Source organism: Ursus maritimus, unplaced genomic scaffold (genome assembly GCF_017311325.1).
Source record: "Ursus maritimus isolate PB19 unplaced genomic scaffold, ASM1731132v1 scaffold_4, whole genome shotgun sequence".
NCBI lineage: Eukaryota > Metazoa > Chordata > Mammalia > Carnivora > Ursidae > Ursus > Ursus maritimus.
In genome coordinates this window covers 6,294,588-6,319,826 of record NW_024426552.1, presented here as the reverse complement: position 1 = coordinate 6,319,826, position 25,239 = coordinate 6,294,588, and the positions used below count along the sequence as shown (strand labels likewise).

At 37.4% G+C, this 25,239-nt stretch overlaps 1 protein-coding gene across 1 annotated transcript in view; it reads right to left on the bottom strand.

Moving 5' to 3' along the window:
- The window catches only part of BRWD1 (bromodomain and WD repeat domain containing 1), a 111,459-nt gene that overhangs the window by 20,525 nt on the left and 65,695 nt on the right, over nucleotides 1-25,239 (bottom strand). The window contains exons 22-35 of the mRNA XM_040621894.1: nucleotides 18,699-18,793; nucleotides 16,800-16,989; nucleotides 15,237-15,362; nucleotides 15,032-15,139; nucleotides 12,934-13,058; nucleotides 12,197-12,279; nucleotides 7,509-7,620; nucleotides 6,806-6,867; nucleotides 6,156-6,311; nucleotides 5,810-5,930; nucleotides 4,550-4,675; nucleotides 3,002-3,074; nucleotides 2,042-2,080; nucleotides 509-655 (exon numbers count right to left, since the gene is read on the bottom strand). Of these exons, the coding sequence (XP_040477828.1) occupies nucleotides 509-655; nucleotides 2,042-2,080; nucleotides 3,002-3,074; nucleotides 4,550-4,675; nucleotides 5,810-5,930; nucleotides 6,156-6,311; nucleotides 6,806-6,867; nucleotides 7,509-7,620; nucleotides 12,197-12,279; nucleotides 12,934-13,058; nucleotides 15,032-15,139; nucleotides 15,237-15,362; nucleotides 16,800-16,989; nucleotides 18,699-18,793 (1,563 nt within the window). The remainder of the gene's footprint in view (nucleotides 1-508; nucleotides 656-2,041; nucleotides 2,081-3,001; nucleotides 3,075-4,549; nucleotides 4,676-5,809; nucleotides 5,931-6,155; nucleotides 6,312-6,805; nucleotides 6,868-7,508; nucleotides 7,621-12,196; nucleotides 12,280-12,933; nucleotides 13,059-15,031; nucleotides 15,140-15,236; nucleotides 15,363-16,799; nucleotides 16,990-18,698; nucleotides 18,794-25,239) is intronic.

Below are 25,239 nucleotides of genomic sequence, written 5' to 3'. Positions count from 1 at the left end.
AAAGGTTAGAAGATCTTAAGAATCATCCATAATTTTTAAAGAGACCCAGACATTAAGAAATATACCAAAATGATATACTTGGTAGGATGTGGAATGGTTTTTAGTTCCTTCTTTACACTCTTATATAATTTCCAAGCTTCCTACAGTAAATCTGTGTTTTATAATCTTTCTTATTTTTAAAGGTCATTTTCTATTCCCATACTGGAGGAATGAATACAGATGCTTTTATCCAATTTATAGTTTTCCTGGGGCTGGCCCTACTAACATAATAACCATGTAGGATCCTCCCATTACGAAGTAGCAGTGATTAACTAAGTCTCAGCCCAAGTTACAAGGGTGTCTATAGATTCAAGAAAAACTGTGTAATACAACTCTTCCACTCAGTGTTAAGAAACAAAGTTAACATGAAGCTAAGACATCTTACTCATTAAAGTCTACTTTAAATACCTCCACCCCAATCTCTACACAAAACAGGAAAGGCCCAAACATTCAAACAGTGACAACTTACTGGATATTCAACCAAATCAACAGGTTGTCTAAATGGTTCAGAATCTTCACACTGAAAAATTAAGTTCACTAGTTCCTTACACTGTTTCTTCCAGTTATTTTCAACATAGCTGGTCGCTTTGATGCTCCTTTTTTTCCAATCACGGACCTAAAGACACATTTACAGTATTAAAAGTTTTTTCAGTCTTGGAAATATATAACACCGTGGTAGGGCATAGTATGGTGGTAGAAACGCAAGTGAGTTGTTGTCTTCTGTACCGTAACAATGTGGCTACTCTGATTTTCTACCTACTTGGAAAAAACTCACTTTTCTGTAAAAACCCAACGAGCATCACATCCATTACTCTGAAAATACTGTTCATCCCATCACTTATCTCCCAAGTACAGAGAATATTTTCACAGAATATGAGGTATCACCTGGGATAACCTGGTAGGCTAAATAATGGCCCCAGAGATACCTACACCCTAATCCAAGAACTCGTAACTGTCACTTTCCATGGCAGACTTGACTAAAGACACGGACCCTGACATGGGAAGACTGTCCTGGATTATCAGGATGGGCCCAATGTAATTGTAAAGGTCCTTTTAAGAGTGAGGCGGAAGAGGCACGCATGGGTGGCACAGTCGGTTAAGCGCCCAACTCTTGGTTTAGGCTCAGGTCATGATCTCAGTTGTGAGACTGAGCCCTGCGCTGGACTTCACACTCAGCACGGAGTCTGCTTGGGATTCTCTCCCCCTCTCTGCCCCTCCCTCTTGTGTGTGTGCTCTCTCAAATAAATAAATCTTAAAAAAAAAAAAAAAAGAGTGAGGCAGAAGAGTCTGAGCCAGAGACTTCAAGCTGCTGGCCTGAAGATAAAAGAGATGGCATGAACCTCTAGAAGCTGGAAAAATGTAAGGAAAGGGATCTTACCCCAGAGCTTCCAGAAAGGAACACCGCTAATGCTGACACTGTGATTTTAGCTCACTGAGACCCATGTCCAACTGCTGATCTACAGAAGTATAAGACCTTTTTTTTTTTTAAGATTTTATTTATTTACTTAACAGAGAGAGAAAGCACAAGCAGGGAGAGCAGCAGGCAGAGGGACAAGGAGAAGCAGGCTTCCCAATAAGCAGGGAGCCCGTTTAAAAATGAAATTATATGAAAATGATAATCAGATGACAATAATCAAGTCTAACTTTTTCAGTGTTATCTAGGGCAAGCATATTAGGTAAATTAATATGCTAAAAAGCTTAAAATTTAAGCAGCATCTGGATGACATTTAAAATGTTAAGTTTGTTGTTGTTTCGAGAGAGAGCATACGTACAATTGCAGGATGGGGAAGGGGTAGGGTGATAGGGAGAGATCTTAAAAGCAGGCTCCACGGCTCAGCACAGAGCCCCACTCAGGGCTCAATCTCATGACACTGAGATCACAACCTGGGCCCAAATCACAAATCAGACGCTTAACCAACTACACCACCCAGGCACCCCCTTAGATTGCTTTTAAAACACAGAATAAGTAAACAACAAAGGTCAATCAGGAAGATTAACTTACTCTCCTTCCAGAAGATGTTTTAGGAAGATCACTATCATCCTAGGAATAAAAATCAGAGCAGCTTAAGTGTTAGTATTCTCATTAGAAATATAATAATCTAAAAGCCTATCAAAGACATTAGGTCTTACAAAGGTTTTAACTTATTTACAAAAATCTCAAAAGGCAGACCTTATCATATGACCTTTGTGGCACCCAGACTCCCAACAAACCAACCATTCTTAATAACCCCTTACATCCCTAAGAACATGCAGTAATTCCAAAAGACAGCTATAAAAAGTTGCTCTGTGCAGGACCTAAACAGCACATGCATAAGCAGCTTTAAATTTGTGTTTTACCTCTATCCATAAAACCCTAGAAACCATCTCCTACATTTCCTGAATTTCCTACTCTACACATTTTCTTATTCTCTAAATCAAATATCTATATACCCATTTTTATTCCAAGATGTATTAGCAAGAAAATCAGTGAATTATAATAAGGGCTTGTGTAGAAATTGACACTACCGCTGACATGGGTAGTGTTTTTAAAGAATATCCTTTCTACAACTCCTAGAATTTCCTGCCTGATTCTGTATGAAGTGAAATTATTCAACACCACTGATACCTGCCTTAAACTTCAATACCGTCTTGAGTAAAGAACTTGTGGGTACTGTGAACATGGTAAAGTTCGTGAATTTTTAATTACAATTAAGTCCAACTCTCAGATATTGGTTTTAGCAAAAGCAGAGAACATATTCCGCAGCTATGTTATTCACGTAGACATATTTTATCTGGTATCAATTGCTGATTATAACAAATTACCTCACTGAACATCTAGACAATTAAGAAATGTATTTTTATCAAAATAGTTTTCATAGTTCACTGGAATATAGTGAGAATTGGTATTTTCTACTTCACTCAGTATTTTTAAGTTACCATTTGAAATTAACAAAAATCTTTATAAAATTGACAAACTTCATACCAAATCCTCGGCATTTTGCTCATCATTTTCAGAAGTGTTAGAAAGTTCTGAGATATTTGTACAGTCTTGATTCCTAAAAAACAATTTTTCATGTTTTTAAGAGTATGCAGATGTAGTTATTACTGTTGTCAAAAATTCGAACCGCAGGTTAAGATATAAACAGTTCCCCAAGTATGCATGCCTCATTTCAAGCAGAGGAATACCACGGTTTTTTAATCTACCCTCTGTGGGAACAACTGACCATCCTAGAATACTGAAAGCAAGTTTTTCCCCTCCCAGCTATGTATGTGTAAAAATTAAGCTGGTAATCCAGAAACAATACATGCATGAGCTCAACTGGATCAATGTGCAGATGAGTTTTCCTACACGTCATCACTGGTAATATTCATACAGCGACTACCAAGAACATGGTTGAGATAAAAGAAAATAGAGGGGAAAAGTGGAAATTAAAGCAAATTATATTTTCACCGCACACACAAAAGAAAGAATGCTAAAGTACGAATGTCTAAGCACAAGGTAGATAAAAATGCGTATGTGATTTTTCTGAAGCAGAAAAAAATGAAAGTTCTGGAGAAGGGGAAATAAGTCCAAGTCATCTGGGCAAGAGGTGGATTCAAGCCAGCAAAGTGAGATAGACTAGAACCAGTTATTTCCCAGTGTGTAGACTGATGGTGAAAATGATGGCACAGTTTATAAACCATGTTCTCCAATACATAATTCTTTCTAACAATTTGTACGGCTATGGTGGAAAAAGGCATTAAGATCATAGAGCAAAACTCATTAATTTTGAAGGAAACAAGCTGAGTAATTTGTTTTAAGTGACAAAGAATGTTCACTCAAACAGATTAGGTTAAAACTCAGATCTCACCTTCCAAGTCCGTTTCCATCCTAACTGATCTCCCAGTGCAAGCAAGCATGTGCAAAGTCACACTTAACACAAACACACTCATGGGATACAATCCCAAAGAGATGAAAACCAGTCTAGTCATGACAACACATCTCACAAACCCAAACTCAATACTCTCCACAAAATAAGTGGTGAGAAAAAATGATGAGGTCAGGAAAGAAGGGAAAGGCCGGGTAGTAGATGAACGGACACACAGACAGCAGACGCATGAAAGCCATGGGGTCTGGACTGGGTCCTGGGACACAGCAAGGCCACTGGTGTTAAGAACTGAGGAAATTCACAGGCGTTCTCGACTACAGTCATTAGTATTACACCAAGGAGAATTTCTTAACGTTTCATAAGGACAGCATAGATACAAAAAATATTTCCCTAAGGGGACACCAGGCAAAGGGTGTTTATAGGGCAACTCTCTATAGTATAAAATTAGTTTAAAGTTTTAAAAAACAGAAAACTTTGGATTGTTCAATTTCTCATGCCTTTACTGAAATTATGTTCACAATATATATGTAAAGAAATGTCATTTAATGCAGCACATTAAAAGAGTATAATTCAGACAGCGAAATTTATGAACTGGCTGGTTGCAAGAGGTACAAATGCAAAGTCACTTTTCCACAACATCTGTAATAGTTGAGGTAACTTACTTTATAAATTTTAAAAGTTGGTCAGTTATCTTCTTAGCTGATCTTGCAATTACACTCTCAGGTTCATTAAATGTCCTGGCATTATGTTCTATGTATCTAACTTCCCATACCAGTGCAGACAGCCTCCTTCAAAATAAAAAGTACGCAATTTAGGACACAGAAAATGAAAAGACAGAAACCAAGTAAAAAAAAAAAAAAATTAAGCCAGCATATATTAATGTATTAAATGTAAGTGCCAAAGTTACAATGAATAATAACCTTCTTATGCTACCTAACTGATCACAGTCGTAAGCAACTGTATCAGAAGTTAAACCACAGAGAATACATTTAAAGACCAAAAATCTTAACAGTTCACTTAGTCACATCCAGAAAACCAAAAGGGCAACCCTCCCTTTCACCTTGTCTAGAGATATAATTGAAGCTACTGAGACTCAATGAAGAAAATGTGTTAAACACCATTAATCCTGTGAGAGTAACCTGGCAAAGTTGTTTCTGAACAAATGCATATTCCCAGGTTTGGCTACACAAACGATGTAAGAAGCCAATTTTTTGTACTGGTAATTTCTTGAAGTAGATGAATTATAAAAAATACCATAAATTACTTTAAATAAAAAATCACCAAGAATAAGAAATTTTATAGTTATCAGTACTCTAGAAGCCAAAGATAAAAAGCTGATGACTCTGGGGAATTAATCTTTCAAAGGCCATCTTTTTTTTTTTTTTTTTTTTAAGATTTTATTTATTTATTTGACAGAGACAGCCAGCGAGAGAGGGAACACAGGCAGGGGGAGTGGGAGAGGAAGAAGCAGGCTCCCAGCGGAGGAGTCTGACGTGAGGCTCGATCCCAGAACGCTGGGATCACGCCCTGAGCCGAAGGCAGACGCTTAACGAATGAGCCACCCAGGAGCCCCTCAAAGGCCATCTTTAACCAAGTTGAATTTTTTCTTTAAATCGAGCTGCTAAATAGGAATGTTAACATGCAAATAAAAACAAATATGATGTCTAACTACTTAACATAATTCATAAGAAAAACAGACTACAAAAGACTGAGGAATAAAAGATGGTATTTTTCATCTAAACAGCTAACAGTGTCTTAACACTTAAGACCACATATCACCACAACGAAAGAAGAGAATGAAACAAAGTAATGTCAGTCAGCTCCCACACCACCACTGTCCCCATCAACCACCACCCCCGTTCACTCTGGTCAGGACGACCAAATACCCTTTCGAACCATTTTTCAAGGAGGCTTCTCCTGACCTGTAAAAGCGATTAACGAGTCTCATTCGAATTGTGTAAAGATCAGTCGGATAGGCTACTACGGTACAGTACTTCGGATACGTGCACAGATCAACCGGACCTGCAAAAGCTGCTGCTATGTCTGTGGAGGCAGACAAAAGAACTCTTGGTCAATCATTTCATTACTTTTAAGAGATTATTTCTCTACAAATGATTCAAAAATAGAGCTATATTTAACACTGCAGGCCCAACCAAAAGGTAGCAAATAGAAACCGTCGTGAAGAACACAACCACGATTTGCTATTATTTTAAAATACTTTTGTGGAAAGGAAAACTTGAACATGAAACTTCGCACTAAAAAACTTACCAAGATTCAGAAGTTGATCTATGCCACTAATAATTCGTTCACACTCCTCATCTCTCGATTTCTGACCCCATTCACCCTCCTGCGGTTTGTAGAGCAGCTTCTCCAGCTCATCTGAAGTGACAGAAATACTAGCTCCTAATTCTTCAGGTGGATCAACTATGAATCCCATTAAAAAGAACAAAAAGAAAAATAATCAACTGGACAAATATACACTATATTTAAGTTGTCAAAACTCATCCACAAGACACTAAAAAGTAGCCACTTTACAGTGGAGAAACCTGGTAGACACCAGCTAAACCACAGGATGATGGTGAACATCTTCAGTAATAGAACCAATGGGCATCATGTGCCTCCTGATAGGATGCACTGAGGACCACACATCACTTCTCTAACACTAGTGCCAAAAATGCAAACTCCGGATGATGAACAAGTATGAGTCCAGCCTGAACTGAGAGAAACGCTGCATGAGAAACGATAGTGGCGCTACTGAGACGCAGTCAGCATCAAGCTGGGAGCCCAGGATAAGGATTAATAAAGATACACATTAATTCTCTGAGTTTAGTAAAGCTCACAGTCACCATAATAATTTGAAAAAGTTTCTCAAACTGAAAACACAGGTAAAATATTTTCATTATTTAAAAATTGTATACCATTATCAGGAATTGGTTCCATGTCCCATGGGCTAAGTTTCTCAATTTCAGTATTGTCCCACCTGTTATAAAAACAGAAAGTCCAGTTAGCCTCTCATAAAAAACAACTTGTGGCTAATAACTAGGTATCCACTACAAAAGTAAAGAAAAAGACAGAAAATGTGAAAACTTTATTGTAGCAATTTTAAAAGTTTAAATATTAATACTGAGATTTTTTAGGAGGATGTATTATGAGAAAAAAGTATAAAAATGTATGGCAGGTTCAAAGACAAAGCCAGAAATCCTGTGTGGCTTATACACAGGGTAGGTGTATGAAAAAAAACTCGAAGACACCATGGAGCCTTGAATGCCACACTTCAGAATGTGACTTTATTCCACAGCCAGTGAACAGCTGTACAGACTGCCATCAACGAGGGAAATGATGTAATGTGTGCTCCTGAACAAGGATTCTGCAGTATTACGCCGAGGAAGTATCAGGAGGCTACAAAAATGGTCCCAGGGAAGCAAGCAGAGCCTGCCGCAAGGGGGTACTGGTGAACAGGAAGCAGCAGAGGCGTCCTAGAGATACTGCATGGGGGAGACTGATAGGACTCAACGACAGACAAATCATGGTCTTTGATCTGAAACGTAACAGTTCTCGGTAAAACCACCCACCACGACGCATGGATGTTTGTAGAGGATTAACTTTCAACTGCATACAGACCTAACGATGTAGCACTGGAAATGACTATCAGGGTACTGTGGCTGATACGGCTCTTGACTTAGCACTGTCCCAAACCACCAAGCATCATCAATGATAGATCGGAACCTATCACCTGTAAGAGATGACCAAGTCTGAGACAACAATTTGCCAAGATTAACATTTTTAATTTATAAAATACCATGATACAGATAAAAGAAACTACTTCTTTATCTTAAAATTAGCCACCCTTCCCACTTTCCAGCAATCTTCAGTGATAAAGCCAATGTAAAAAGATACAATGTTACACTGAGCAATTAATTACCTGAAGGCATATAACCAAACAGTATAACAGACTAAAATAGTTACGACTAGATGCTGTTGTTTGGTGGATTCTACCCGAAAATAAGTTCCATTCCATTTTACAACATGAAACAAAGAACAAAGTTTAATAAAATTCAAAAATCTTTAATAACAACGTTTACTACCAATAAATCCTTGTTTAATTAGTGTATTAAATACTTGTTTAATTAGTGTATTAAATATACAGCTCTGAAATATGTATTTCCTGAAGAATAAAACAAATTATAAAAGTATGGTGAGAATTTAATCTATGATTATTCTAAAGTTGTTCCTACATATACACTGCCACATAAAACAGTTTTAATTCTTAAGACTTCAAAATAAAAATCAGTTCTAGATGTAACCTTGGAAATGCTTACATACTGATTATTTAAAAAATTAGGCGAGCCTGGGTGGTTCAGTTGGTTCAGCATCTGACTCTTGGTTTCAGCTCAACTCATGATCTTAGTATCGTGAGATGGAGCCCCACGTCAGCATGGAGCTTGCTTAGGATTCTCTCTCCCTCTCCCTCTGCCCCTCCCACCTCCCTCTCTTAAAAAAGAGAAAAGAAAAGAAAAAAGAAAAAAGAAGTAAACATCCAAATATTCCTTTATCTCAGGATATATAAAAGCAGGGAAGTAGATTTTAGAAGGACTCCAGCACAAACCCAAATAACTGTAGAGAGTGCTCCAACTACCTTCAGTCATTTTCTGAATGTGCACACTGTATGTGAGCTATTTCACGTATATTACAAAAGAAACATAGACTGCTGTAATAATCCCACCTTTTCCTTCCCATGCTTTCTACCATTCTCAAAACAAAATCATTTTAATAAAAAGGCACGTATCTGTCCTTGGTAATTTGTAATTCTTTCTTCAGGAAAAGTTTTATGGAAATGGTATCAATCAAAATTAAAGCTATATCTTACCCCCAAGAAAGAGAATATTTATGTAATAAAATATCCACAAATAGTATTAACTAAACAAAGTATGCTTACACTGAATTCTGTAAAACTGAAAAAAAATAAAAAAACAGCACCATCACAACTATCGGAACTACATGTTTTGAGGGTTTTGGTTTTTTTTTTTTTTTTAAGATTTTATTTATTTGTCAAAGACAGAGAGTGAGCACAAGCAGCGGGCAGAAGGAGAAGAAGGCAGCCCGAAGCAGAACTTGATCCAGGGGCCCTGGGATCATGACCTGAGCCAAAGGCAGACATTTAACCAACTGAGCCACCGAGGCGTCCCAGTTTTGAGGTTCGTAATATATTTTCAAATTCATGTAAACATGACTTTTATGTATATTTCATATTTTTCAAAATCACTGGAAACCCGTAAGTCCCTCATCCTTCTACCCATCTCTCTGCCACTGATAAATTTCTACTTTTGATAGTATTTCATTAATATAAATATTCTAAAACAGAACTTCAACTTCAGAAAAAAATCTTGGTAAGTTCTTCTAACTTTTTAAGTGAAAGGCATTATGTTAAAAATTTGATATAAAACCCTGGTTTTTATCTAATTATGTAATGTAAATAACCTAATTTAACATAAATATCACCCACAGTATTTATTGTAATAGATATTATTGTAGTAACAACAAATCCAGTGGCTTCATTTTAAGAGGCCTAACATAAATACATGGTTATAAAAAAAGCCAGTCTTTGATAGCAAGAATTAACTTTATAATAATTTTTCTTCCTTAAAAGTAGAAGATACTTTCAGCTTACATAAAAGTATTTCTTCAGTGTAAGATAACATTTTTAATTAAAAGGAGCCTTAAGAAATCACTTTTCTGGGGGCACCTAGCTGGCTCAGTCAGAGGAATGTGCAACTCCTGATCTCAGGGTCATGAGTTTTAGTCCTGTCGTTGGTATAGAAATTACTTAAATATATTAAAAAAAGAAAAAGAAATCACTTTTCTGAAGGTAAAATGTGGCTTTTCCTTAAGCATAAAAAAAAAAAACACACCCTATTTTTGCCTATCCAAGAGTAGGATAAATTTGAGTAAAGAGTACATTAGAACTTGAGTAAAGTTCTCAATATAGGAAAATCAGAATCAAGCAACTTCTTTTAATAGCACTCCTCAAAATTCAAGAGAACAGGTAAGATTTTATGGGGGGAAAAACTGAATTAATTAGAAGATCTGGTACATTCACTTCTCAACCACAAAAAAAAAAGCCCTAAATTAAAAGAGGCAAGTGGGAATCCATCTCAGAGCTAACTACAGAGAACTGAGTTTAAAACAATTTTTGGATGTGCAGGTTGGTGGAATGAAAGGACAGCTTCCAACTTTTAGATATCATGGGAGTTGGAGAAATGTAATAGATGGGAAACTTGAAAGTTCTTCAGAATCTGGGTATAGGACTTGCTAATTCCCACACATTCCAGATGACTTGAGTTTGGTTTTTTGTTGCTTCTGTGTGTGGCTAGATGTTTTTCTTCAAGAAAAATTTCCTTTACCTCTAGTCCCAAAATAATGCTGACTACCTGAGTGGACATTACCGTTAAAAATAGTCCACTAACAGCATCCACACTCCCTGACAATCTTTCATTTCAAATAGGGATGGCTCAGGGAATTTATCTATAATTTACCTATTTGTAGTACCTAGAGAAAAAGGCAGCAGACAGTTAGAATGGCAAAAATGGACAAGGCAAGAGACAACAATTGTTGGAGAGGATGTAGAGAAAGGGGATCCCTCCTACATTGTTGGTGGGAATGCAAGTTGGTACAGCCACTCTGGAAAATGGTGTGGAGGTCCCTTAAAAAGTTAAAAATTGAGCTATCCTATGATCCAGCCATTGCACTACTGGGTGTTTACCCCAAAGATACAGACGTAGTAAAGAGAAGGGCCATATGCACTCCAATGTTCATAGCAGCATTGTCCACAATAGCTAAATCGTGGAAGGAGCCGAGATGCCCTTCAACAGATGACTGGATTAAGAAGTTGTGGTCCATATATACAATGGAATATTACTCAGCTATCAGAAAGAACGAGTTCTCAACATTTGCTGCAACGTGGACGGCACTGGAGGAGATAATGCTAAGTGAAATAAGTCAAGCAGAGAAAGACAACTATCATATGATTTCTCTCATCTATGGAACATAAGAACTAGGAAGATCGGTAGAGGAAGAAAGGGATAAAGAAAGGGGGGGTAATCAGAAGGGGGAATGAAGCATGAAAGACTATAGACTCTGAGAAACAAACTGAGGGCCTCAGAGGGGAGGGGTATGGGGGAATGGGATAGACCGGTGATGGGTAGTAAGGAGGGCACATATTGCATGGTGCACTGGGTGTTATACGCAACTAATGAATCATCGAACTTTACATCGGAAACCGGGGATGTACTGTATGGTGACTAACATAATATAATTAAAAAAAACATAAAAAAAAAAAAAAAAAGGCAGCAGAAACTAGGAAAATTAATGAGGTCTTAATATTATTTACAAATGTGTATACCAGATTTAAAACTTAATATTTCTAATATGAGATCTGAGTAAAACTTAGTATTTCTAAGAAACTAAAACTGATGAAAAGAGAAGGAACTGAACTATCCTAAGTGATTTAAGTCAAACTCAACACATGAGCTCCCCAGACAGCATTCCATACTGAAAGTAATATACGTATACCTGTGAAAGGGATACTACAGTTGCTAACTAGTATTACCTGGCCTGGTTACAATCACCGATTTTGTCCTGTAGAGTTTAATGACCTACATAACTACACAAGTCTAAGCAAAGGAGCCCACCAGCCCACCCTAAATGGTCACCACAAAAACCACAGTCAAGCTAGCATGTACATTGAGGTAATTTTATTTTTTCATCCAGCCAGATGTCTCAGGGTTATAAAGTGGAAATATTCTATGAATTTTTTATTTTTTAGAGGAATGGTTTCCTCAAGTCAACCTATTTAAGTCTGGTTTGATATGACATTAAAGTAAAATATTCTGGTATACCAGAACATTATCAGTGTGAAATATGCATTATTTTTCAACTTTCTGATTGTTTTATATCATAGAATGACTTTGTGAATTATGCCAGTCACAGTAAAAGGACAGAAAAAATGCAGTGCAGGGAAGTCTGAAAGGAAATAAAAGGTCAACTCTAGCATACAGTCAATGAGTAAGAAATAATCCTTTCAAAACATCAGCTACCGTAAGAATACAAGAAACGGTGCTGGGCTAAAAAGGGTATTAAGGAGAAGGAAGTACCAAGCCCTAAGCAAAAGACACTCTTCAGTCACTCATATCTTTTCACAACTTACATCTTTGCATCCACCATAATAGGGAGCACCATAACCAAAAAAATAGACCAGTAAAATGGGAGATCATTTTCTAAAGGCATATAAAACTCAGTAAGGATGAACTTACAAGACTGCCAATTCCTCTGTCTTGCTTCATCATAAAATTGACGCAATACAAGAAAGTCAATAACATCTGGCATATCATGGTATCTAAACAGAAATATAAAAAATTGTTGAACTCCGTGAGTAGCAGATTATTACAGTCTAGAGCAACAATGTCAAAAAGAAACAGGATGGGAGCTGCACTTGTAATTTTTATTTTTCAACTAACCTTTTTATTAAAAAAAAAAGGTAAAAAGAAGCTAGTAAAATTAATTTTAAGGGAGTATTTTATTTAACCCTACATACCCTAAATCCTGTTTCACAATGTCATCAGTAAAAATGAGATATTTTACATAACCTTTTTCTTCAGAACAAGTCTTCAAAATCTAGTGTGTACACTCAACTGAAATCCACCACATTCTAAATGCTCAAGAGCCACATGTGGCTAAGGGCTACCATAACAGACTAACGAATTATTTATTCTAACATTTTCTCAAAAACAAAGACAAAAGAAATATCCCCTCCAGGCCAGAATCCTCCACACATTTAAGTGGCATGGAGAAAGGTATAAAACGTGCCAATGCCTGACTGCTGCCATAGCACATGATCTTTACTTCTAGTGGATTCCCAACTACCAGAACCTCAACTCACAGGCTGTCCACAGTGCTCGCCATTTACCCTGAGCTATGGAAAGGACATGCTCATCAGCAAGAGGAAAAATCTAAATTTAAGTAATTCCATTAAAAAAATAATAACACATACCTAATAGAGAAAGATTTGTCCATTAGTCTTCCAGTTGCAGGATCTATAAACGCGAGTTTGAGGCAACAGAGTGTAGGGGGCCCAACCTCATATCTTATTCCAACTATTTTGACCAATTCTTGATCCTTCAACAGATATTTTTAAAAGAGTAAGTGTTTAAAATGGTTAAAATAGAGCAATTCCTCAATACTATAATTCTCCACATATTGCCACATTAAGTCAACTCACAATTTAGCTTCCAATTTAACATTAATTACAATCATTTTTGCTAATGTTAATCTTCACATCTTTTTGAGGACAGACATTTAATACTCTTTCTAATGTAAGGAATATACTCACTTTAGAAAATATACCACAAGTGTAAGAAGTAAGTCACTGACCAGCTCAATATCTAAAGACAAATACTGTGAATAATCTGAATTTCTTTCCAGATTTGTTCCCTTCCTAGAGATACACAATCCTGTTTTGTGTTTTTCTGTGTAAAGATGCCTCATCTAATATATTGATTCATTAGTGCTGAGTTCACAGCCCAAAGCAGTATAACTCACGTCTAAACAAAGTTTATCTAACGCACACACTTTCTCCATAAAGCCTGTCATCACTTTCTTGTGCTAACACAGTACAGCACTTGAAGCACTACACTTGGGGGCTATTTTAAACAGTAAGTCACCAACAAAAAGCATAAAAATGTAAACATTCTTTACTGTTGCATTCAACAGACTGCGAAAAGAACTCTTATTTATGAGATGAGGGCTCAAATAAGAAGGCATCACCTTGCTCTATCTCAGCTAGAAACATGCTGGTCACGCCAATCAAATTTTTTGCCACTCTGCATGTTCGCAAATGACCAGGAAGCATTCTGAGCACTGACTTTGGGTTACAAATAACATACCAAGTAGGCAAATTCACAAATATGGAATCTGTGAATAATGAGGACCAACTGTACTCAGAGACTCAGTAATAAGTGAGACAGACATACATAAATCAGAACATGACTCAAGCCAAGTTCAAGGACAGTCACTAAGTTAAAGGGGAGTTAAGAACAGCTGTCTTTGCTATCATAGCTGTTTTCATCTCCCAACAGTTGCTGAAAGTATCAAAAACATAAAAGTATAAAGAATAAAATAAAAATCAACTGCAATGCTATTCCACATATAGTCACCAATGACTTTCTGATGTATTAATTTGGTTGAGACATATGTTTGTAAATTTTTATCATAACCAAAAACAACATTTCACGTCCCATTTTTCCTCTTAGTAATAAATTATAAAATGTAACAGTCGTTCATTCAACAAATATTTTAAAAGCCTCAAATATACAGCAGGCTCTACACAGTAGTCAGTTCTATGAATGTACCATGATTTGATTCATTCAATACCATAGGATATTTGAATTTTTTCTAATTTTTTGTTTTTATAAACAATGATATGAAATCGCCTTGCTTATAAATTCACACATTTCCAGTTGTTTCCTAAATTACTGGAAGCAAAATCACTGAATTAAAACATCTAAATATTTCTCAGTCTCAATTCCAATTGTCCAAATAGCCTCCAGAAATCCTGGGCTGTTTCATGGACCCTGTCACCAATGTGAACAACTGATAACAAACTAAAACCTTTGCTACTTGCTGAAATGTGGTAGTTTCTTTCTTTAAATGTTATTTTAAAAAAATTTATAAAATTGGTTAATTACGGGGGCACTCAAGTGTTTTCAGCAATCTAGTCTATTATGCATGGGGTCCAACCTTTTTTCCAATTTGTATTTCCTCTCTTGAAAAGCTGCACTTCTTTTGAATATGTATCCTAGATATACACATTTTAGGATTAATGATGCATACTGCCAAGCTGCCTTCCTGAAAGACTCTAACACGCAATTTTATACACCAGTCAGCAATACACAAGGACTGCCCACTGACAAACATGTCTTCCTGCTGTATCTTAAAACATACAAGGTGATAGCAGAAATGTTTATAAGTAGGAAATCAATGGAAAGATAGTAATGAACTATGCCTCCAGTAGGTTTATTTTTAGTGGATTTGTAAATATTTAACTATACATGTGCTAAATATTTAATGACTTAATAAGACCATCATCTTACCCTGAGATCCATTTTTCTCCATGGCTCCTTGTTAGGGTTCAGTTCATATATGTTATTTCTTCTGACAGCCTCAATATAAGCTTCATGACCCTGTCGAAAATATATTACCTGCAAAAAGCATGCATTTAAAAATAAATTAAAACCTAATAGTAAAATATTTTGTCTTATGGCCCATACTCATGTTTTTAAATTTTATTACTCTCACCTCATCACCCATTTGAGGAACAAAAGGAGACTTTCGAAGTGTGGTGTCAGTTATCCAAACTGGAGGATGAAATTCATATAAATGTTCCATATTCGTAAGCTCCACCGGAGTCATCCTCTGCAAGTTCTGCCAAGGGGAAGAGAACAGAGTTTAGTTCAATAGAAAGGGCATGCATGTACTGTTTAACTGAAAAACAAAAGAAACTTCACCACTGAGAATGACTACTTATGGGCATGTTACCTAATGATTAGTTTTTACATAGTCTACATATTTGGTTCTGTAACACACACAGAAACGTTATCACTTGTGAAAGCACTGTAGATTTACCTCGCACTTTCCTAGGATCTCCTGAATTTCTAATAGAGTCTTCGTAACACTTTATATACTACAGAAAGGCCTAATTTCCAACCTAAATCCTCTTCGACAGACAGCCTGCTCTGACACACCATTCTGAATTTCACCACGGACTAATCATCACAGAGTCTCCTCTTGATTTGAGATTTTAAGACTGGTGATTTTAAAACATGACCACAAACTCTTTGATCCTCCTTCTCTCCTCTCCAAGAGGTGCAGCCACACCTCCACTTGAGGGTGGGCTGGAATTGCTTCTAACAAATAGAATAAAGCAGAAGTGACAAAGAGAGGCTTCAAAGACTAGGCTGTCCCAGGCATTAGTGCTCACCCCTTGCTTACACTTCAGGGTCACTTGCTCTAGAGAGTATCAACCACCATGTCTTGCAGACACCCGAACAGCACTATGGAGGGGCCCATGTGGTGAGGAGCTGAGTTCACCAGCCAACTGCCCAATAAATAAGCTTCAAAGAAGACCAGCAAGCTTCAGTCAAGCCTTCAGACAATTTCCAACTCCAGCCAATGTGATAACTGCAACCTTGTGAGCCCAAAATCACCTAGCTAATCAGCCCTCAATCCATCAAAACATGAATATACGTTTGTTGTTTTAATCCCAATCCATCAAAACATGAATATATGTTTGTTGTTTTAAGGAGCTAAGTGTCAGGGTCATCTGTTACATAGCAACAGAGAACGAGAACAAAGATTGGCATCTTTCAATGAGGGCTGCCACCTGCATGACACGAGCACTGCACGTATGATCAGGAACAGGGACAGCACCGTTAGGAGAGGCGTGTGAACACGCCAAATGGAAGAGAACACGTCAGATGCATCTGGAGAACACAGCAGTAATAGATGAAAGAAGAAGAAAGTGCCCTAAAATGCCCTGAAGCATATTTCTGGTGTTGAAATTAACAGGAGAAAATGAAGAGTTATGGTGGGATTCTGAGCAAAACAGAGCTCCCCCTTTAAGTGTCAAACTGGGGAAGGAGTAGGTGCCAAGGCCAGCTGGTGCAGATTCAACAGAGAAGCCTTCATAATAGAATAACTTTTCCAAATATAAATTCCATTTTACATTTGAGTCTTGATGACTTAACACTGTCAAAAGAATATAAAAGTTCCAATTTCCCAAAGACTTTAATTTCTAAATATGGACAGAAACACCTCTATAAAAAGTGTAAACAGATGTTTTTAAAGATATACTTCTCTTACCTCTTTTTTAGGCTTATTTTCTTTCTTTCTCTTTCGTCTCCTTTTTGGAGGAGATAAATTCTCAGTAGACATTTCATCCTCTGAACTACTGCAAAAACGGGTAACTCGCCGACGCGATGACGTCCGTAGAGGCGGCTGCAGATTGATGCCTGCGTCAGCAGTCCAATCAGAGTATCTAGATGACGAGTCACTGGGAAATGAAAACAGTGTACTGTTTGCAGGGAACCAGAATCTAAGCCCAATAGCAAATCAGTCACGTAACATTAAGAGAAGAGATGAAGAGGGAAGGAAGGAAGGATCCTGGGAAGATTTAACCTGAACAATCTGCCTTCACCATCAACGAATACTTAAATGACCAGAGATCGTAAGAAAGAGAGAAGCCTTCACTGACACTGGAAATTAGGAAAGGATGTAAGCCTAAAGAATTTTTTTGAAGTATAATATATAGGAGACCTCATGGAAGACAACATTTAGAGCCAATCAATGATTCCCCTTTCAGAAGGTGGAGTGTAGTTATAAAAACAGGAGAGATCACACAGATCCGTTAAGAGTAGGCCCTCCTTCCCCCACCCCAAGTGAGAGGTGGCTCAAGAATAGACTAGAATTTAACTGGAATGAAAAACCATCTTTGAACAGATTAGAAGCCCAAGGAAAACACAGCCACAACAAATAGAGAGCTGCAAGTGGTTAGAGCTTCTTGCCAAGAGGGGGACCTTTCTCTGATATGAGAGAAGATCCATGACAGGAACTGGTCCTAGCCACTCCAGAGCAGAAGCAGAGTCAAACAGGAAACTAGATCCAGAAAACAAGCCCCCTGCCCACGACAAGCTTCAGCAAATACAGAAAAAGATGACAAAAGGCTCTACTGGGCCATCACTGGCCAACCACGTACTTCTCAGGCTCAATAAAACACACACTAACAGACACATTTCCAAGAGCTGTTTAATACAAAAAGAGCTATTTAGAAAAATTTTAGGAGCAACTACTTTGTATAATAAAATTCAAGAAAAGCTGAATTAAAAGATAGTAATTATACAGAGATAGAAAGCAGAACAGTGGTTGCCAGGGGATGGGAGCGTGAAGTGGAGAATTATTCTTAATGGGTATATAGTTTCACTTTTGCATTGAGCTCCAGAGACTGGGTACAAGACAATATGAATGTACTTAACACTACTGGAATATACAGTTAACAATGGTTAAGACAGTAAATTTTATTAACATTTATTTCATAATTAAAAATGAATTTATTTAAAAAAACAGACAAGTATTCTAAAATCACTCCAGCTCCTAATCATAATAGAATAAAAGGAGTCAAGAAAGGAAACAGGGAGTACAGTATGGTAGTCTAGACAAGCACAGCACCAATGGCAACAGAAAAGAAGATACTCTGAGTCGTATTTGGCAGGGGTATCCTCCTAGAAGTGATGGACAGGTTCATGAAAAGAGAAAGAGGTCTAGGTTTCTGGCTTGACCATCTGCCAAGGTGAAGCTGACATTTATTTACCAAGAAGAGGAATAGATGTTAACATCCTGGTCCCACGAAATTTGGATACCAAAACTAAACAAGAAGTCAACACATGCAATAACTAATGATAAGCAGAACAATGGTTTTACCACATATACTTTGGATACTACTCTTTATAAATGCAGCACAAGACTAAACCGATATTTTGAGTACACACACCTGACATCCTGCCGGCTCAAACGTGTAGTCAAAAATACCCAAAATATTTTCTATAGAAATAGCTGTTAATCTGGTTTTCTTCTCCTTTTAAATGTACTAAAAAGTCAGTTGTTCCACAGATGCGAGCTATTACATCTTGAATGCCATCCGTGTCCCGATGCATCCAAGCCTATGACTGAACCGTGGGAAAGATGGGAACAAGGAAGAGCAGATACCTCGAACTCTCACTGTCACTCTCACTTCTTCGATCACTCCTCCACTCTTCTTCTTCAGAAGAACAAGAGCCTTCACTCTGATCACAGGAAGTCTCCTATTTGTCGGGGGTGGGGAAGGGAGATAAAATAAATAAGTAAATTAATCAATTAAATAAAAAAAATAAAAATCTAAAAATCCTGATCTTGGCGATTAAATAACACAAGTCAAGAAAACCTGCACGTTGTCCTAATCTTAGGCCATCGACAAGAAAAAGAATTAGATGGACTTAAAAAAAACAAAAGGTAAATGTCTTTATTATTTTTCTTAATAAGGCATAAGGCACCAGAGCCTAAGACTTAACGCTACCACTGTTAGTACAGCCAGCCCTTCTCTGAGTGAAGCTCATAAAAAGTCAATGTAAATGTTCTCAGCGTTTTGTTGGACTTAGGCCGTGATAGGTATGGGATCTCGTCTTTCTACTCTTATCCCCTATGACTGATGTGCATCTTTCCGTATGATCTATATTCTTTTATGAGGTGTCAGACATTTTGCTGATTCTTAAATTGGATTTTTTGTTTTCTTATGAATGTGTTTTAAGAATTCATGGTATGTTACAAATACAAGTCCTTTATCAGACAGGAGCTCTACAACTATTTTCTCCCAGTCTATAGGCTTGCCTTTTCATTCCCTTAACAGTATCTTTCCCAGAGATTTTAATTTCAACAAAGTCTAGCTTGTAACCTTTTTCTTTAATGGATTGTGCTTTTCGTATACTATCTAAAAAGTCACTGCCATATGCAAGGTCCCCTACACTTTACTGTATGCTATCTTCTGGAAATTCCAGTTTTCTATTTTGTATTAAGTTTATGATACATTTTCAGTTAATTTTTGTGAAAAGTCTGTCTAGATTTTTTTTTAACATGTGGATATCCAGTCGTTCAACACCTTTTGTTGAAAAAACCATGCTTTATCCATTGAGTTGTCTTCGCTCCTTCGTCAAACACTACTTGACCATATATGTATTGGTCTATTTCTGGGTTTCCCTATTCTGTTCCACTGATCTATTGTCTACGTTTTCACCAATACCATAATGTTGTAAAAACTATAGATTTATACTAACTCTTTAATATCAGTAGTGTCAGTCCTCCAACTACATTGTTCGGTATCCTATTAGTTATTCTAGGTCTTTTTCCTCTCCAAATAAACTTTAGAATCACTTTGCCAATATCCACAAAATTAACTTGGGATTTTGACTGGGATTGTGTTGACTCTACAGATAAAGCTGGGAAGAACTGACATATTAACAACAACATACAGAAATAGGGTCTCTCTCATTCACTGTTTATGGAAATGAAAAATATAACATGGCCACTTGGGAGAGGTCTGGAAGTTTCTTACAAAGCTGCACAAGGCCTCATCATGTGATGCAATAAACATGCTCCTTGGTATTTACCCAAATGCATTAAAAATACGGTCCACGCAAAACCTGCACATGTAAGTTTATAACGGCTTTATTCATAATTGCCAAAACTTAGAATCAGGCAACATGTCCTTCAGCGGGTGAATGAATAAACTGTGGTAAATCCAGGCAATGGAATATTATTCAGTTCTAAAAAGAAATGAAACACCAAGCCACAAAAAGTTGTAGAGGAAACTTAAAACTCGTATTACTAGAAAGTAGCCAATCCGAAAGGCTACATAGTATATAACCCAACTAAATGGTATTCTGGAAAAGTCTATGGAAACAGTTAAAAGATCAGTAATTGCCAGTGGCTCAGGAGAAGGGAGAGAGGAATGATTAAGTATAGCCCAGCGGAGTTTTAGGGCAGTGTAACTATTCTGTCTGATACTGATATGGCAGATTATACATCTGTCAAAACCCAGAGAACTCTACAACACACAGTGATCCCTAACGTAGACCAGGGACGTCAGCTTACCAGCCACAGCAAATGTGCCACACTAATTCCAGATGTTACTAATAGGACAGACTGCGTGCAGGGACGAGAGTGTATGGGAATTCACTGTACTCACTGCATAATTTTTCTGTAAACCTAAAACTGCTTCATAACTTTTTTTTTTTTTAAACCCCATAAAGGGAAGAGAAGGGAACAAACAACTCTCTGACTCCCACAGCACCGAGGCGGCAATCCACCGGAAGCTCCGGCCACGGAGCCCAAGCAGTTGAAACTGAGCGGGACCTTTTCCCGCAACAGCATTTACGTTAGGAGCTTCAATAACGGATAATGAAAATGTCCATGAGAACCAAAACTCAAAAGACAAAATCTCAAGTTAATATCTGCTTTGGGGGCTGCCTGGGTGGCTCAGTCAGTGAAAAGTCACATGGACTTTTTTTAAAATCACAGTAATATAACAAATTCTTAAAAGCTACTACCTAGAAACCATACACCTTATGAAATGTCTTATATGTATTATCCCAACTCTCCAAACACCTGTTAACAGAGGCAGGATTAAGAAAACTAACGACACTAAGTTTTAGAGACTTCTGATTTAACTTGCCTATCAAAGCAGCATGTATCTACTTGAAACTTACTTTTCTTAAAAAAAAAAAAAAAAGTCCCTAAAATTACAAAAGCTTCAACCCCACAAAACATGGATCCACCCTGCCTAAGAGTTTTGTATTGTCTCCCAAGTCTCCACGTGTACATTACTAGCTCCTCATCTATAGGGACACCTAAGGCTAAGAAAAGTAAAGTTACATGCCTGGGGTCACAGGAGGGTAAGTGCAGGAACTGGAAATTAGAAATCTGGCTAACTACAAAGCCCGTAAACTTTTTCTACCATCAGTGCTTTCCAAACCAAAATGAAATGGAACCAACATGCATATACACAATGCCACAATCTCTATCCTGCTGCCATACACACACATATACACACACCACAAACCCCCCCATCTCCACCCATCCACAACAAGAGCCACCCCTCCCTCACCTCACTGCAACAACACAGGTGAATGAATTCATACCAGTGGAAGTAACACCAACTACCAAACCACAAAATTTTGATTTTTAAAAAATTTTTAAAAGAGTTTATTTATTTGACAGAGAGAGTGTGAGCGAGCGAGCATAAGCAGGGGGAGCGGCAGAGGGAGAGGGAGAAGCAGGATCCCCGGGGAGCAGAGAGCCCGACTCGGGTCTCGATCCCAGGACCCTGGGATCACAACCTGAGCCAAAGGCAGTTGCTTAACCAACTGAGCCACCCAGGCACCCCTTATGATTTATTTTAAAAGGTCAGGTAGATTTAACATTCCACATTATCTATGTTTGCATTGGTTTAAAAAGTTCCTCATTACTTAAAAACACACCAAATTAACAAATATAAACAGAAAAATTGTAAGACTGATACCAGTGACGATTTAAAAAGGAAAAAAGATTTAAAAAGGAAAAAAAATCTATAATCAATCCTGGTATTTGAAAAAGAACATAAGAAAATAAGCATTAGTTGATATCCCCTTAGCAAAATAAAATATGTATGTATACTGCAGACACCTAAAATAAAGCATCTTACTTATTAATGTGAAAACGGTAGACATGCATCCCCCAACAGGAATGCAGTCTACTATCTCCACTACTATTTAGCAATGCCTGGAAGAAATGAGCAAAGCAATTAGACAAGAGAAATCAGTAGGAGGTATAAAAATCAAGAGTAAAACTAAGTATCTGTACAAAGGAGAAGATACCTGAAAAACCTCAGAGAATTCAAAGATAAAATTAACCCAAAAATTCAGTAACACAGCAGGATGTGTAAAAAAATCTACTGAAATCAGAAACCTTCATCTACGCTAAGTAACAACTATTTAGAGGCCATAATGGCAGAAAACACCCAGCACCTTACAAACTACAGAGAAAGAAATAACATATCCCTAGTACATAAAGAACTTTTAAAAATTAAGGTGAGGCATGTGCCTGGGTGGCTCAGTCAGTTAAGTGTCCGACTCTTGACTCTTGATTTCGGCTCAGGTCATGTTCTCAGGGTTGAGATCAAGCCCAGCGTCAGGCTCCACATCAGGCTCTGCCCTGCGCAAGGAGCCTGCTTAAGATTCGCTCTCTCTCCCTCTGCCCCCTCCCCCCTAAAAAAAAGAAAAAAATTAAGGTGGGGGGGCCAAAAACGTAACAGAAGAATAACCAAAAGACATAAATACACAGTGCATAAAGATTTAAAAAAACCCTCTAAATATATGAAGAGATATCCAGTAACTGCACATATAATATGAGAAAGTCAAAATAAAACTATTCTGTGAAATAAACCAGACAAAAGGACAAATACTGCATGATTTCACTTACAGGAGTCCCTAGAATAGGCAAATTTATAGAGACAGAAAGTAGAAGAAAGGCTAGCAGGGATGGAGGAGGTAAATCGAGAGTCAGTGTTTAATGGGTACAGAGTGTCTATCTGGGATGATTAGAACTAGAAACATACAGTGATCGTGATGGCTGCACACACTGTAAATGTACTTAATGCCAAGGAACTGGATGCAGAAAAAGTGAAAATGATAAATTGTATGTTATATATATCACACTGAAAGAACAGCCAAAACATAAAAATGAAACTACACTAAGACATCATCCCTCACCCATTAAACTGGCAGAAGTTAAGTATAACACATTCTGTTGGCTAATGGGTAGGGAAACAGGCACTCCCAGGCACCACTGGTAGGAACGCCAAGTTGGAACCCTCCTTCAGCAGCAATGTATCACTGTCTCCTACAACTCAGACATCTATCTTTTGGACCCCACAATCCCAGTCCCAGGAACGTACTCCCAAATTACATCTCTGACAGGACAAAACTACATACAAAGACAAAAAGATTATTCATTGTGGTACTATTTATGACAAAAACACTGGAAATGTCTTAAATGCCCATAAGACAGTAGTTAAATAAACTGTTAGAAGTCCAAAATTACGTGTGATGCAACTCTTAAAAAACCATAGGGAAGATATTTAAGAACTGATATGGAGTGGGTTCAAGAATATTTTCAGTGAAAAAAGTCAAGAGCAAAAGAGCATCTATAGTATGCTCTACCTTTTGTACAAAAGGAGAAACAATAAAATATTCACAAACGAAGAAAAAACACAGCGAGCCAGAAGCAGTGAGGATAGGTGGGAATGTTTATCATAATTACCCAAAACTATAAAGAAAGGGTTAAAATATACTCAATTCACTATAAATAAGAAGAAAATCTAAAAACAGTATCATTACATAGAACAAAGTCCGTTAAATTAACAGGCTGGTGATAACAGCAAGCAGCTAGCATTACTGGGTATTAGGCACTGTTTTAGACACTTCACAATCAAGTAAATTCTCACATCTCTCAGGAATATATGCTACCAATGACTACTTCTACAGATCTGGCCAGAGGCACCAAAAGGGTAAACAACCTGCTCGAGTAGAAGAACTCCGATGCTGAACTACTACCTGAATGCTCTGTAACAGAATTAAATGAATTGTTTGTCCAACCATATGGAACATTTCAAGCCTCGAAACATTACTGGTGAGAAAATATTAACATTCTATTATTAAATTTTAAAGACTCTTTACAAAAATATTGGCTTCCCCCGAAAAATCAAAATGAAGACCAATAATTCCATGTGATTATTCAAAGTCAAGCAAAGGGGTTAGAGAAAGGCCGAGATATGAGAGCAAAAGCAGAAACAACTAGTTTAAAAAAAAAAATCAACTGGACTTCATTGAACTGTAAAACTTTTGTGCTTCAAAGGAAACAAACCATCAAAAAAAAGAAACGCCAGCGCCCTGAATGGGAGAAAATATGTCCACGTCCTGTATCTGCAGAGGACTCGTATCCAGAATAAAGAACTTTCATGGCAATAAAAAAAAAGACAACCAAACTGAAAAATGGGCACAGACATTTCCCTAAGGATAGACAGGAAATAAGCACATGTTCCACATCATTAATCATTAGGGAAATGCAAATCAAACCCAGTGAACTCCTCCTTCACACCTGCTAGCATGGCTAAAATCAAAAAGTACAGACAATGCAGACAAGGATGTGGTGAAACTGGAATCCTCAACACGTTACTGATGGGAATATAAAATAGTGCAGCTGCTTTGGAAAATGTTTTAACAATTCCTCAAAAGATTAAAACATACAGCTACCACATGACCCAGCAAACTGAGTCCTAGATAGATACCCAAATGAAATGAAAGCTTATGTTCAATCTAAAACCTGTTAGTAAGTTGCACTATTCCTAACAGCCAAAAACAAGTATGGATACATGCTACACATGGATCAACCTTGGAAACATTATGCTAAGCAAAAAAAAAAAAAAAAAAAAAGCCAGTCACAAAATCATATTGTATGATTCCACTTATATAAAATGCCCAGAACAGGGGCGCCTGGGTGGCTCAGTCGGTGAAGCGGCTGCCTTTGGTTCAGGTCATGATCCCAGGGTCCTGGGATCAAACCCCACATTGGGCTCCTTGCTCAGTGGGGAGCGTGCTTCTCCCTCTCCCTCTGCCCCTGCTTATGCTCGTTCTCTCTCTCTTATACAAAAAAATAAAATCTTTAAAAAAAATAAAAATAA